The following is a 15876-nucleotide window of genomic DNA, read 5'->3' on the forward strand; positions in this document are numbered from 1 at the left end:
GGGGGAACCAGTTTTCCCTCCAGGTCACGGCGTAGTAACTTTGCCCTTGTCACACACACGTTGACTGAATGGGCTACCGTAAACACCGGTCTCAGTGCAGAGCCCGCCAGGGAGTACATATTGCGGGCCACTTGTGAGTGCCAAACGCAACTTGCGCCCCAGTCGCAGCCGTAGCTGCGTCCTCCATTTTCAGGGTCTCACGTTCAGAAACTAGTGCGTCCACCAGCGCCTTATCTTGCGTGGGAGCGGAGGTAGAAATGTCATCCTCGTTGTCAGAGGAGACAGGGCGCGAGGTAGTGGACCCGGCCGGGAGACTCACGTTTGCAGTGGCTGAGTCAAACTTAGAACCTGAGGCAAAAGATGAGGCAGGGGTAAGCGGAGGGTGTTTCTTAGCACCTCGCCCTTTAAAGACCACCTCCACCCCAGGAAACAAACGCTTCCAGGACCGCCAAAATTGCATCAGTAGACAGCTAGGATCCAGAGGGCCCTGGGGCCTCCCCAAGAAGGTCAGGTAGGGACACATGATCTGTAGGGTCCATGTGGCACCAGGGGAACCCGTCAGCAAAAAGCTACTTTTTTTTTTTTAAAGTCCCACTGCACTGCAGTGCCTCCCGAAGGTCAGGCAATCACGCTGGAGCCCCCTAGCAGCCAGATAGAGAGACCCCCAGACTCGCTGTACTAGAATGCAGCAGAAGGCCCCAGAACCTCTGCACGTGTCAGTAGCAAGCTCCATCCAAAAGGAAAACAGCTGAGAAACTGGGTATAGGGAGGGGCTCCACCCACAGAACGCCGCCTCCAGGAACTCCCATACAGATTCCTAGCAGAAGAATCCACCGCAAAATGGCAGTGCCGGGTGTACCAAGATGGCCACCGATCTCCTCAGCAGCACTGGCTACAAGAAAGTGGCGGCCTGCAGAGCAAACGAGGACCCTCAGGGGGAACTCCAGGCTCCACAGCGGGATCGATCACGATTGTTCGTTTGTCCGCCGGCACCCGACCCCTCCCCCTTTTGGCCTAGAAACGCGGTCCCGGCCCCAGGGAGTAGGCCCAACAGCCCCTAGCATGGGGGCCAGTAACAGAGGGGGTGTGTGACAGGACAGAGGGGAACCTGGGATTGCGAGGGACCTGCGTTCACCCCAAAAACCCACCAGGGGAAGAGGGGGGGGAATTTACTCACCATTCGCCGAAGTGGGTGGGGGGGGGTTAAATCTGTCGGCCAAATAGGACCACTGCGACTTGGGCCTAGACCCAGCCGTTTGCGACCTGGCGAGACGTTTAAGTCGCAGGGTCAGTCCCCATCCAGTGGGACTATGACGGGGCCGACCCGGCGCGGAGCTAAGGCCTGCGCACGCTCGTTGGCCGGTTTGGGTGACCACTGGATCTATACATCCAGCTCTTCGCCCAGATCTGGCATAGTTGCTTGTAGATCTCACAGGAAAAAATCTAAAGAAAAGGGAAGTAAAAAAATTAACTAGAAGAAAAAAAAAAAAAAAAAAAAAAAAAAAAAACTTTGCCAGGACCAGATATCCCAGCAGGGAAACTAGGTCCTTACTCCTGACTAGACAGATTAAAACTGACATCCTATGCAGGAAGAGAGAGGGTGGACCCTCGGACTGCCCATAGGCGTGGCCAGAACTTTTTGTCTAGTGTCCTACTCCTGTAGGGGACAGTATAACCCTACTGATCTGCATCAGGAACTGCATCCATCAATGAATGAGAAATTAAGTCTTAGATTTGCTATAAGGGTACAGAAATGTTCTGATAATAGGATTAACCGATCTTGCCTTTCCATTTGTCTGGTCTCTGTATGGCTCCAGGTTTCCCCCACAGCAGGCATAACCCCTTGAAAGTTCTTCAGAGTCTGGGAAACAAATAAATTGATCACTGTCCTGGACCTTTAGAGCACCCTGTGACTTACAACAGACGTTACACTAAGTGCCAAGGTGAGCGCCCTAGCAAGATCCAGTGCCCAGAACAACATTACAGGCTGCTCCCACAGCATGGAGTCCACATACGGTTCCCAAGGTCTTACTGAGAATGCACAGATCCAGATGTACTGCTTCTACTGTTATAGAACAAGGCAGTGAAGAGTTGATTTAAAGAATTCAAAGTAAATAAAAACTAGTTAAGCATAGAAACTTCTCCTTCGGGTAGAATAAGGGCAATAACCTGCAGGACAAAAAACAGATTTCTCAGAGTGGGGTAGGTTTTTTTTGGGGCACATTCAAGGGGGGTATGTCAAAAAGCAATGCCAGTGTCCACTCACCAGAAGGTAGTAGCCTATAACCCAAGGTCTATGAATATCCAGCCTGGCTCCTTTATTCTACTATAAAGAGAAGCTTGCGCGCGCGCGTGCAGTAAACCAGGCCACAAGCAGTAAGTCCAGAGGTTTTTTTTGGGGATTAACCACTTGCCGACCGCCGCACGACTATCTACGGCAGCGGTCAGCCCCTCACAGGCAAAGTGACGTAGGTCTACGTCGCTCGCCTGTGAGGGTTTAGGGAGCGAGCGCGCGCCGCCGGAGGCGCGCTCCCGCTCCCGCGTGGTCACGGACCCCCCCGCGCGTGTGACCGGCGGACCCGATCGCCGCCGGCCACTCTGCGATCGGCGGGGGAGAGGGAGAAAGTCAGGCAGCTTGTGTAAACAAGCTGCCTGTCATTCTCCTCTCTGTATGAGAGCTGATCACATGGATCTACTATGTAGATCCATTGATCACTCTGCATACAGTTGAAGCCACAGCCAATCACAGTTAGAATCACGCCCCTAGGGACACACACAGCCCCTCCCTCTCAAATAAAGTTAACCCCTTCACTACCAGTGTATTTTTACAGTAACAGTGCATATATATAGCACTGATTACTGTAGAAATGTCACTGGTAACCCCAAAAGTGTCAAAAATGTCAGTCAAGGGTCCGAACTTTCCGCCGCAATGTCGCAGTACCGCAAAAAAAATCGCAGATCGCCGCCATTACGCGTTAAAAAAAAAAACAACAAAAATGACAAAAATCTTTCCCTTTGTTAGTAAACGCAATAACTTTTGCGCAAACCAATCAAAATACGCTTTTTGCGATTTTTTTTACCAAACATAGGTAGCATAAAACAAATTGGCCGAAAATATTAAAAAATTTTGATTTTTACATTTTTTTGGGGGAATTTCATATAAAAAAAGGGAAAAATATTGCTATTTTTGCAAAATTGACGCTCTTTTTTTGTTTATAGCGCGTGATCAAAAAATCGCACAGGTGATCAAATACCGCCAAAAGAAAGCTCTGTTTGTGGAAAAAAAAGGACGCCAAATTCGTTTAGGTACAGCGTCGCACGACCGCGCAATTGTCCGTTAAAGTCACGCAGTGCCGAATCGCAAAATACCCTCTGGTCGTTTAGCAGCCAAATCCTCCGGGGCTTAAGTGGTTAAGGTCATGCAGTTCAACCTAAGCAGAGGAAACCATAACTGGAAATACAGGAAAAACACAAAAAGAGCACAGAGACCTTGTGCATTAAAAAGACACACTGGGCTATAGTTGTAAAAGACAATGATTGCACTCTACAAGAGATATTGGCCTTTGTTAAAACTGGTGGTTCAGTAGTACAGCTGCAATAATGATCAACAACTCACAGGGGGTCTCCATCTCTGGGTGGTCGCAGGTACTGAAAACATTGCAGCCCAAAAGGAGCAACATGAACCCTGGGAGTACAAATCTTCTAAGCACATTGGATTCTGAGAAAAGATAGAAGCAGGTTGCAAACTAGTGCATTAAAACTGGTAACACATATAGTTATTAAAAGAACTTACAGATGACAAATTGGGACAAAAGTCACTCCCCTTCCCGTGGCCTGTAATCAGGAACTGTATTTGGATGTTGCCGTAAGCACCTGCTGAAAGCTGGTGTGCAGCAGTGTCCCAATTGCTGGGCTGCATTGTCTGCTTTTGGGGGGGGGGGGGGGGGGAGACGATGCCCTGAGGCCAAGGCAAAGTGTTTTGAAACCCCAATCCTCTTTATTAAGCCAGTCTTCAGGATGAACACTGAACATCAGTTCTCAGCAGGAGATGTCCCAACACCTAGTTACAGCAACTGAATGCAGGCCCTGAGCCCTTTACCCCATTTGTGGTCAGAGTTCTTATCAAATATTATTTAATAAAAAGGGTAAATGCACTATTTTTCACCCTCAATTTGTGTTACTATTTCCCATCAGAATCCAGCGTGCTTACATTTGTACTCCTGGTGTTCACAGTGCTTGTTTTTGGCTATTATGTTTTCAGTACTCCCCACCACCCAGAGATGGAGATGCCCAAGCCTGAGAGTTACAGCTGGTTAACGCAACCTACCCTTCTGAACCAACATGTCAAAGGCAAATATCCCCTGTACAATTGTGAATGCAAATCTTCATCTTTCACATCTATAGCCCAATGTATTTTTTTTTACTGTACAAGGTCTAGCCAGGCAAACTAGCATTTTTAGGAGGAAGCCTTCAATAGCAGCCTAGTTATTTCTATCCTGAACAGTGTACTTGCATTCTAAATCTGTATGACTTTGTCTTTTGGAAATTATGAACCCTTTAAAGCTACATTACATAGGCTATGTATACAGGTATCTGCTAACATACAGTTGGAATTCATGTTTGAAACACTTATGCCTACTTGTGTTTCAGTCTAGTTAACGACATTCAGAAGTGGGGCTGCAGAAACAACCTGGACTGATTAACAGCTTTCAGGTCAGAGAAGTGCAATTTCTGTAAACGTGTGAAAATATAATATTGATCTTCACTAAGCCAGTTGGCCTGATACAATTTTTCCAATTGGGTGCCAATAAGCATATGCTAGTTGCTCCGTCAGCAATCATGTGTATGAACCTTTAGCTGGCATACCGAGAAAACTGAATGCAATTCAAAATGTATGAAAGATCAATCAGTGGAGATCATTAGAAAGACTAAAAGGTAGGATTTAGATAGGGAAATGTACTGTTCTGCACTTTATATTTAACCTATCTTTTGCATGTATGGGTTCCCTGCCACCATCTAACAACAAAGATTAAATGGCTCTTGGTTCTCCTTCAGAACTGAGCAAAACGAAATGTATTGAAGTGGTGGAGCAATTGGTGTTAACATGCCCAGCACACCCAAAGTGTTCCTTTTTTATTTTTCAAAGCTACAAAAGCAGTTGTCAAAAATATATCTGCTTTCTAATATTTGGACCTTCAGGTCTGCCTGGCAGGCAATCCCGATAAATTTTTAAGTACATATATCAAAATATGTTTCTACAGCCAAATTTAATACATTCAATTGCAATTTTATTTCAAATCAAAATTAGTGCTCAATTTGTATTAAATAACAAAAAGGTACCAGAAATCTAGCATACATCAGATATAACAAACTCATTTTGCTATTAGTCAGTGATTTCCATGTTAAATCTTCTGTGAAAATATACAAATCTCCCTGTAAAAGTGAACTTACTAAAAACACAAGTAATCAAAATTTACATTACAGTCACCACTGAAAGAAATCCAAGTGCCTGGATTGTGTTAAGGCACAACAAGACTGGATTTTGAGGTAAGGTTGTATAGTTTGTCTGTCTTTATCTCAGCATGATGTGCAATCCTTCTGTGCAAACACAAAAGTCGGTCTTAACCAATAAAGTGTCAAATCTGTAGTGACATTTTACTTAGGCACGAAGTACACTCACAACAACAAAACACAAAAAGCTGGAAATAATCCAACAATTCTAAAGCTTCCCATAAACCCAGTTTACACTTGCTTTCAAAATAGAGGAAAATGGTGGGGGGAAAAAAAAGAAAAATAGTTAAGTGTTTCATCTCCCGTTACACTTCAGAGGGGTGCAATGGCTGTATTCTTGCTAAAACCAAAGCATTACCTTGGAAACTGGGTTCCACTGCAAACAGGCTAGCCGTGGAAGCATTCTCCTTTTATAAAGGAAAAGAACAGTACAATTCCATAATTTCAGCATGTTTCATTATGAACATGATTATGGCTGCATTGCACTAAAGTGATTAATAAATTATACAACTGCTAAGCGCTTGGTATAAACAATGATTTCATACATACAGTTTTCTACATGATACATCATCCTTAATTATAAGACTTAAGATAAGTGACTTTGTTTGCACTTGTATATATGAAAAATAGTTAAACAATGAATCTATTTACAAAAAAACAAAAAGATAACTCGTGATCCATTTGGAGTGAAAATTTACTCCATACAAGTGATTTCAGAACTGTATAAACATTGTAACATAGGTGCTCAATGTGATGCTAACATAAATAATTTCATAACAAACATCAATTCTGCAAAATGTGCTTCTTGCAAACATATTAACATAGATAATGGTCAACCATTGCTTTGTATAGTCAAAGCACTCAGCTTTTGTGTGGAATAAGGTACAGTAGAGTAAAGATTATATGTGTTTTATCATGCTTTACAAAATGCATTTGTATATACAAAAGACTGAAAACAAGGATACAGAAGTAATTAATATGCAGAAATGCGGGATGAGGCATGTGTTTCCTGGACCTCTTTAACCAATAAAATGCGCGTTAACATTTGCTCCATCACCTCCTCATTCACAGGCTGCCCGGAGTACCAGATTGGGCTATTCGGTGCAACCACGGATTCAGGGACCAAATAGAAGGCATCCGTAGGTCCTCGGGCCCCTTGAGGACTAAAGAAAAAGAATGATTAAAATGGAGAAATCTTAGCCAACCCTATAAAAACAACACATGAATACTTCCTATACATACAGTATATGGACATACATGCATTTCAATTTGAAAGGAAAGCAAAGCAAGACAAAATTCTATTTGGATCCTCTTTCAAAGAATGTCTTCGGGAGTCATAACATTTTCATTTACACTTTAGTAAAACCAAATAAAAAGTTAGCAAGTAAAACATGCTGGGGACACATGGACAGTGCTCTTATTCACTATAAACAAAAACAAAGACAGAAGAGCATCATTCTAAGTACAGTTTCATAAAAAAGTCTGTTTATTTTAGACAATTGGCAACTTACAAGAGGATGAACAATGGAGCGCATGTAAGACCCACCAGGAGTCAGTAAGGCTCCATTCACACCTGGGCGTTTTTGAGCATTTTCAGCTCCAAAAACGCTCAAAAAAAACGTTCCAAAACGCCCAACAAGTAAAACCCCATTAATTTAAATGGCCCCTGTTCACATCTGAGCGTTTTATCGCCTGAAGCAACGTCCAACGCTCAAAAAAGTACAGGAGCTTCTTTTTGGATTGATTACCAGCGTTTTTGTTAGATGTCAATGCCTGACTCCAAAAAGCCTGAAAACACGGTAAAAAAATTGTGGTAAAAAAACACGCGAAAACGCTACGCTGAAGTGGGAATGCAGCCTAAGGCTGTGACACTGGAAGGACATATAGAGCCAGGTGTATCCGAGGAGGTAGTAAGTGAGGCAGAGAACTTCCAAACAGGCACTCCACAAGGCAGCGTGCACAGACAGCAGAATCCCAGCCGGGCGTGACATCAGCACTAGGGGTGGGAAGACTGGACATGGCTAACACGTTTCAGAGCTGCCCACGGCTCCTTTCTCAAAAGGAATTGGTCACTAGCACACCACCTGCATTTATAATGAAAAGGGGCTGAATAACAAGTCGGGAGGGAGGAGTGGAGGAAGGGAAGGGGTGGGGGACTAAATCTGTTGTAACTATTCAAACGAGCAAGAAGCAAATTAACATTTTATTTATCCCAAATGGTCATTATTATATACTGCTGTTAAACATGTTAAACAATGAGTGCACAGTGTCAATGTCAAGACACAAAGCTGGATGTTGCATACATGTAAATAGTGCATGTATACAGTGCACACCTACAAAACAGCATATGCACAGACATGCCCACACAGGAACTGATGCGAATAAAAATCATGTATGTATATTATAATAAATTATCATATATATATATATATATATATATATATATACATACACATACATATATATACATACATACATACATATACACATATACACACACACACACACACACACGTGATGAGATGGGTTCAGATTACTTAACCACTTAAGCCCCAGCCCTATTTCGGACACTTTTTGTTCACAAGTTAAAGCGGAGTTCCGGCCACAAAATCGACAGTCAATTTTGGGCCATCTGCTTCCTATTGGTCACCTGAAAAAGAAATAGGTAGTTAAGATTTTTTTTTTTTTTTTACTTACCTTGTAATTGCAGAAAAAAATACTCACCTTTCTTCCACCTCCTCCCTCGGCCGCATGACCCTTGCCGTCACTTCCGCTTTGCAATGATTCCTGGGAGCGTAACGTCATCGCTCCCAGGAATCAATGCGCCTGCACCGGCCCCGTCAGTTCCGGTTCAGGCGCGTCATACCTTGCTAAACAGCTTCTGGGCATGCCCACAATATGCAGTGACAGGTACTCTTTATAGAGGGATCAAGGGTCTAAAAAGACCCTAGACCCCTCCACTACACTTTCATGTATGCAAAACGCCAAAAACTGCATTTTTGCATACAGCCGTTTTTTTAAATCTGCCGCCTTTTGCAACAGAGTAACCCGGAAGTGACGTCATGGATGCCGCCTCCGGGTTACGTCATCGGAGACCCGATCGAAGCCGCTTCCGGCTTAGATCGGGACTCCATCCAGCCGGCGGATGCGCCGGCTGGGTGCTCGGGTCTCCTGGTGGGACGGGAGGCCCGGGCGACATCCCCTTCCGCTCACCCGGGTAACAATCTAGCGGCTCCCGAGCCGCATCGGTCGTTACCGACGGAAAGCCGACAGTTGCCTCTAAACCACGGTACCAGGATAGTGCCTTTAGCTAGATGAAATCATCCCGGTGTAACCCCACAAAGTCTGCCGACGTAAATATACGTCACTTTGCAGTAAGTGGTTAAGGTGCAACCGAACCGGACTGGTGGATGGCACAGATTGCACAAATATGCGGCGCTTACTCTTTGTGGCCGAAGCCACAGTCCCACGAGCAGGCAGAAAAGACAAAGGCGCCACTGTGGAGCAGATCCTTAATAATTTTATCTGCATAGGAGGTAGGCGTCCACGGTTTTTCCCTGAGACAGGCCAGCAGTAGCCAAGAGATGACACTAGAGAACCAATCAGGGACTCACTTCTGATAGAGGGCAGCAGTGAAGCGCATAGTCACTGGAGGGCCACATGAACATGATGACGCGTGGGGGCGGTAACCAGTTTCGGAGCATGTGTGCTCAATAAAATTATTAAGCATCTGCTCCACAGTGACGCCTTTCTCAATTCCATGACTTTTCCAAAACTTTGTGGGGTTCGGTCATTTTCCAAAACTTTCCCGGGCCTGGAAAGTGCCATTTCAAAATCCCATGACTTTTCCAGGAATTTAATGACCGTACGAACCCTGTTTGTGGCACCCTTTTCCACAAATCTTCTGTGTTCCCCAAAATGAGCACAAAGCGTTCTGGTGGTTCGGCCTACATAGATTAAACCACAAGGACAGGTAAGGTCATAAATGACAAATTGCTAAGAGTAATTTTCAAATGTACGGATATGGTAAAGTTTACCACTGACTGAACATTTTCTGTCCATGAGTAACAAATTCACATGTCAAGCATGTTTGACACATGCCTGTTAACTGGCCAAACATACTCAAGGTTTTCACCGGGGTAACACGAGATTGGGAGATTTTGCTGGGTGCGATTTTGTTTTTGATGCTGGTGACTTTCCTGTATGAGAACTTGGGGTGGTCTCCAATCGAATTCTTGAGATGTGGATCTTGTTTGAGTATGGTCCAATGTTTAGAAAAAACGCTTTCGATTTTCTGAAATTGGGTGCGATATTGGGTAACAAATCTACACGTGGGCTGAGTCGTGTAAGACTTATCGCTGTCTCTCTCTGTGACACTGGGGCAAGATTGAGGGAATGTGCCTCTTCCACTAGCTCAACTGGGTAACCCTGATCAGCAAACTTCCTTTGTAACACCAAGCTTTGCTCAACATAGTCCTCAAATGGGCGGCACAGTGGTGCAGTGGTTAGCACTTTCACCTAGCAGCAAGAGGGTCACTGGTTCGAATCCCAACCACGACACTACCTGCCTGGAGTTTGCATGTTCTCCCTGTGCCTGCATGGGTTTCCTCCCACACTCTAAAGACATGCTGGTAGGTTAATTGGATCCTGTATAAAATAAAAAATTGGCCCTACTATGTATGTATGAATGTGAGTTAGGGACCTTCGATTGTAAGCTCCTTGAGGGCAGGGACTGATGTGAATGTGCAATGTATATGTAAAGCGCTGCGTAAATTGACAGCGCTATATAAGAACCTGAAATAAATAAACATAAATAAAATAAACCCTAGTGCATTTGTGTTTTAGTCTGCAGAATTGGCTTTTGGGGGTGTTGCGTACCCAGCGGGGATTAAAGCAACTAGAGAAGTGTAAGAAGGAGTTACCAGCTGTGGGTTTAAAATCATTTTTTGCAGTGATGGTATGGTCAAGGCGGCCTAGTTCTAGGTTCAAAAATGCCAAAATATTGAGATTGCACACAAAGATGAAAGATAAACCAAAGGTATTATTGTTGCAGTGAGCAACAAATTCTTCCAGTGTTGTAGAACCATCCCATATAATGGCAATGTCATCTATGTACCTGCAGTAGTAAATAGGATTGGAGATGAATGGGGTTGTCCTGCCATATGTATGCATTCTCCCAAAAATACATAGTGAGGCTGGCATAGCTTGTGGCAAAATGAGCACCCATAGCTGTGCCCTCGTGCTGCAGGTAAAATTGGCCATCAAATTGAAAATAATTATGTTTAAGACAAAAGCACGTGGGCTTCTAGGATGAACTGGACTTGTATGTCATTTAAATGACAGGGGAAAGAAAATTAACAACAGCATGTAAACCTGTGTCGTGGGGTATGGAGGCGTTTCCCACTTATGTGTTGAATCCCATATATAGGGGAGGAGTTGGTCTAAAAGATCGATGCTATCGCAAATATAGGAGGGAGATTGATGTGACTATGGGTTGTACGAAAAGGTCGACACATAGGAATAAGCCATTGGTAACGGCCGAAATGGAGGCTATGATGGGTCTGCCAGGGGGATTGGTGAGGTCCTTATGTACTTTTGGTAAATGATCAAAAGTAGGGAACATTATGAAAAGGTTTGTCTAAAAAGGCGACTTCCTGTTTACTAATGATGCCTTCAGCTCTTGCTTGGCTGACCAAATGTTGAATGCGGGTAGAGGGTTACGTGGTAATTGTATGTGGTGGAATCTGATAGTAGCCTATACACCTGGGCCATGTAGTCTGATCTATTTTGTATTACAATACTTTGTCTGCTGACTTAATAATGATGTTTTTATTAGCTATAAGGGAATTGAGGGCATCCTTTTCACCTGAGGTAAGACTAGAAGATTTCTTGTTGGATACATTATTATTTTTTACACATCTTAAGTAGTTTGCTATAGACCACCTGGTAAAAACTCTCCAAATTAGGTCCTTTTAGCCTAGGTAGGGTAAAAAACAAATTTGGGCCTAAATATGATGTGTTTAATGGGTGCAGGCAAATGGGTACAGATGTCTGTACATGGTTTCCTTCTCAGCATGTAGATCTGCAAGGATGTGAAGGATCTGATCATCTAGGGGATTGGTGTCCTGATCTTTGGAGAGCTTTTGTGGTGGGGGGCTGCAAGGGTTAACAAGTTCATTGTGATTTTTTTTTTATGGTAGTATCATTTTACTGTGAGATTCCTAATAAACCTATTGAGGTCTTTACAAATGACAAAAGGGGTAGTAGGGACAAAGTTAAGACCTCTACCAAGCAGGGAAATGTCATGGGGGTAAGGTTGTAATTAGAGAGATTGACAATTTCGCTGTTATTTTCTCTTTTTTGGCGGTTCCTGTGTTTGCCACCTCTACTTCCTCTTCTAGGTATTTTCGTTTGAGGAGAGGTTGGTCACTAAAAAAGGAAAGCTGCTGATGGACTTGTGAGTAGGAGTGAGCGTATCAACGTCTTGGACATGTGGAAGATTAACTGTACAGTTATTGATACTGGGAACCGAATCGGTGTTGGGTGTGGTAGGGGTCTCAGTAGGAGAGCAACTATGTGAGAATTTGAGAGGCATAGTGGGTTGAGCAGTGGAAGTGGATCTGGGTATTAGATCTGAGAGATGATGTGGATTATTGCTGGAAACAAGTGTGGAATTGGAGATCTTATGTGTCGGGTCTACAAATCCTTCTCCTCGTACAGGAAATGATGGGATAGGCTGAAGGGGATTGGAGGGAGGAACAGGACTGGCATTGGTGAAATTAGCTGGATGGGGAGCATTTGCTATGGGGACCCAGGGCATAGTTCCCATGCCAGAATGGGGACTACGGTGGCAGTTTCTAAGGTGAGAAGAGGAATTATGAAAATATTTCCTCATATGGCCAATATGAAAATTTGGGTGAGGATGTAATGGCATAAGGGAAGGAATTAGAGAACCGGGGTGGGAGGGAGGGTTTTCTCTTTTTCCAACAGAAGACTCTGGGAGTTGTAGTCCTTCAGATCTTTTAAGCTTTCCAAATTTTTTTCCTCAAAAGGGAACCTTCCCTTATTTTGATATTCGGTTTCATTAGTGGTAACCAGGCAGAGGATGAGGGAATAATGTGCAGTGGAACTTCATGAATGAGAGACTGGACTTTACTGCGAGGGATTTATATTTCTTTTGGTGTTTTGAAATAATGGGATTTTTGACTTACCGTAAAATCCATTTCTCTGAGGTTCATGGACTGACACAGCTCCTGATCTTCATAACCACTGGGTTATACTGCCCCCTACAGGAGGATGATACTGGGCAGAAAAAGAATCTGGATACGCCTATGGCCAGTCCCAGCAGGTATACTCCCTCTCTCTCTGCTATAGGTACTCAGTTTGGTTACAAGCAGTGTCAAAAGAATTACAACTCCACAGAGGGGTGGGTGCTGTGTCCATCAGAGAAATGGATTTTACAGTCGCCTTCGTTCATTGACGGATACAGCTCCTGCTCTTCATAACCATTGGAACGCGCCCCCCCCCCCCCCCCCAAAGCAGTGTTAAACATGAGGGGTGGGAACAGCAAAAAAATTCCAAAGGCTAAACAGTAGCCAACCAGGCAACAGGAGCTCAACCAAAACAACTGGAGCCCACCTGAGAAACACAATACAACTTCAAAGAGGATCAGGTCCTCTAAACTGCAGCCTTTAAAACCTTGCGGCCAAAAGAAGCATCCGCAGATGCCAACACATCCCTTTTATAAAAGAACATTGTAAAAGTGTGAACTGTCAACCAGGTGGCCGCCTTGCAAACCTGCGTCACGAATGTCTGATAACAAAAGGCCCAGGAGGCACTAAGCTGACCTTAGGAACCTGACCCCTGATGGAATGGGCCCGAATAACCGTCTGTCTAATCCATCTTGAAATGGTCGCAGAGGAAGGCGGACAACCCTTTCCGAGCCCAATCCGTGAGCACAAATAGTGAGTCTGACTTCCTAAAAGACTCCATAGCTGCCAGGTACACCCTAATTGCCCAGACCACATCCAAGCCATGCAGCGCAATTTCCTTCGGATGTTTTGGCCTGGGACACAGGGAAGGCAATACAATGTCTTCATTCAAATGAAAATCAGACAACCTTTGAGAGGAACGTCAGACAGGGGCAAAGAACCACCTTATCTACAGTGCCTTTCAAAAGTATTCACCCCCCTTGACTTTTTACCTATTTTTATACATTACAGCCTTAAGTTCAATGTTTTGTTAATCTGAATTTTATGTGATGGATCAGAACACAATAGTCTAAGTTGGTGAAGTGAAATGAGAAAAATATATACATAAAACTATTTTTTTAGAAAACAGAAAATTGGCATGTGCGTATGTATTAACCCCCTTTGTTATGAAGCCCATAAAAAGCTCTGGTGCAACCAATTACCTTCAGAAGTCACATAATTAGTGAAATGATGTCCACCTGTGTGCAATCTAAGTGTCACATGATCTATCATTACATATACACACACCTTTTTTTGAAAGGCCTGAGAGGCTGCAACACCTAAGCAAGAGGCACCATTAACCAAACACTGCCATGAAGACCAAGGAACTCTCCAAACAAGTAAGGGACAATGTTGTTGAGAAATAAAAGTCAGGGTAGGGTTATAAAAAAAAAAATATCCAAATCTTTGATGATCCCCAGGAGCACCTGGAGAGGGGGGAACAATTACTCACCATACCTGGAACAGGCGGGCGTCATCTCCTGATAGAACCCCTCTCCACCGAAGTTGGGGGGCTGTCAGCCAATAGGAACGCTGCGAATCGGGCCTAGACCCGGTCGTGTGCGACCTGGCGAGACGTTTAACTCGCAGGGCCAGTCCCCGTCCAGTGGGACTATGTCGCGGCTGACCTAGCGCGGAGTTTCCTGGCCGGCTGGGGTGACCACTGGATCTATATATCCAGCCTGTCGCCTGGATCCGGCTTAGTTGCTTGTAGATCTCACAGGAAAAAAATCTGGAGAAAGAAAAACTAACTAGAAAAAAAAAAAACTTTTTGCCAGGACCACAGATCCCAGCAAGGAAATAGGTGCTTACTCCTGACTAGGCAGATTAAAACGGACATCCTATAGCAGAGGGGGGGAGTATATCTGGGACTGCCCGTAGGCATAGCCAGAACTTTTTTCTTCTGCCTAGTAGCCTGCCTACTCCTGTAGGGGGCAGTATAACCATACTGTTATGAAAAACAGAGACTGCGTCCGTCAATGAACGAGAGAGAAATATATATACACACACATTGTTTTTATTCGCATTAGTTTGTGTGTATGTGCATGTGTGGGCTTGTGTGTGCATTCACGGTTTTGTAGGTGTGCACTGTATACATAACACTGTGTATGGGTATATGTATGCATGCAATGCATCTGTATGTGATATATGCAACATCCAGCTTTATGTGTCTTGACATTGTGCACTCATTGTTTTTAACATGTTTAAAATTTTATTTATCCCAAATGGTCATTATTATTTACTGCTGTTAATTTGCTTCTTGCTTGTTTGAATCGTTACAACAGATCTCCATTTGTTTAGAACAATGGTTACAAGCCTTGTCCTCTGCCCCTTCCTTTCCTCACCTCCTCCCTCACAACTTGTTACTCCACCCTTTCACTATAAATGCAGGTGGTGCGCTAGTGACCAATTAGCTTTGAGAAAGGAGCCGTGGGGCGGCTCTGAAACACGCTAGCCACACCCAGCCTTCCCGCCCCTAGCGTGACGCCATACCCGGCCGGGACTCTGCTGTCTAATGAATTACCTGTTTGGAAGCTCCCTGCCTCACTACCTGCTCGGATACACTTGACGCTACATGTCCTTCCAGTGTCACAGCCATACTGACCCCTGGTGGGTCTGACATGCGCTCCATTGTTCATCCTCTTGTAAGTTGCCAATTGTCTAAAAATAAAACAGACTTTTTATGCATACTGCACTTAAGAGTAGCACTCTCCTCTTTGTTTATGCTGCATAGAGATTCCTTCATTTCCTGTGAGCTGCCTTCTATCCATGCCTGTCAGTGCTGCTGCATTCAGTCAGCTGCCCTTGCTATACTTGCACCACTCAGGCTGTCGCTTTGGATCCTATGTCTCATCCATCAATGCGCCATCCACCCTCTATTTCAATTGACTCCGGCTCTTATTAACTATGCCACTGCCGCCAGGCAACCCCACTCTACATAGGCTTGTGGCTGCTGCTAACTGGGTTCCTACAATTTCCTGTTCCTGAATGTGCCTCTTCACAATCACAATCAATAGATAATAGATAATGTAAACATAGGGCAGAATTTAAAATGTATATGTCCCTCATAATTCAGCAGTTTGTAGATTAATACCATGCTCATCATACATGTCCC

General features: G+C 44.2%; 1 protein-coding gene across 2 annotated transcripts in view; it reads right to left on the reverse strand.

Moving 5' to 3' along the window:
* Positions 1–5266: 5266 nt before the first annotated feature.
* LOC309553655 (transcriptional regulator QRICH1-like) overlaps positions 5267–15876 on the reverse strand; it is an 88658-nt gene continuing 78048 nt past the window's right edge. For both annotated transcript variants that reach the window (XM_082254956.1, XM_082254955.1), the window contains exon 10: positions 5267–6674. In XM_082254956.1, the coding sequence (XP_082111082.1) occupies positions 6485–6674 (190 nt within the window). In that variant the 3' untranslated portion in view covers positions 5267–6484. The remainder of the gene's footprint in view (positions 6675–15876) is intronic.

Source organism: Pelophylax lessonae (genome assembly GCF_965119305.1).
Source record: "Pelophylax lessonae genome assembly, chromosome: 4".
Lineage (NCBI taxonomy): Eukaryota > Metazoa > Chordata > Amphibia > Anura > Ranidae > Pelophylax > Pelophylax lessonae.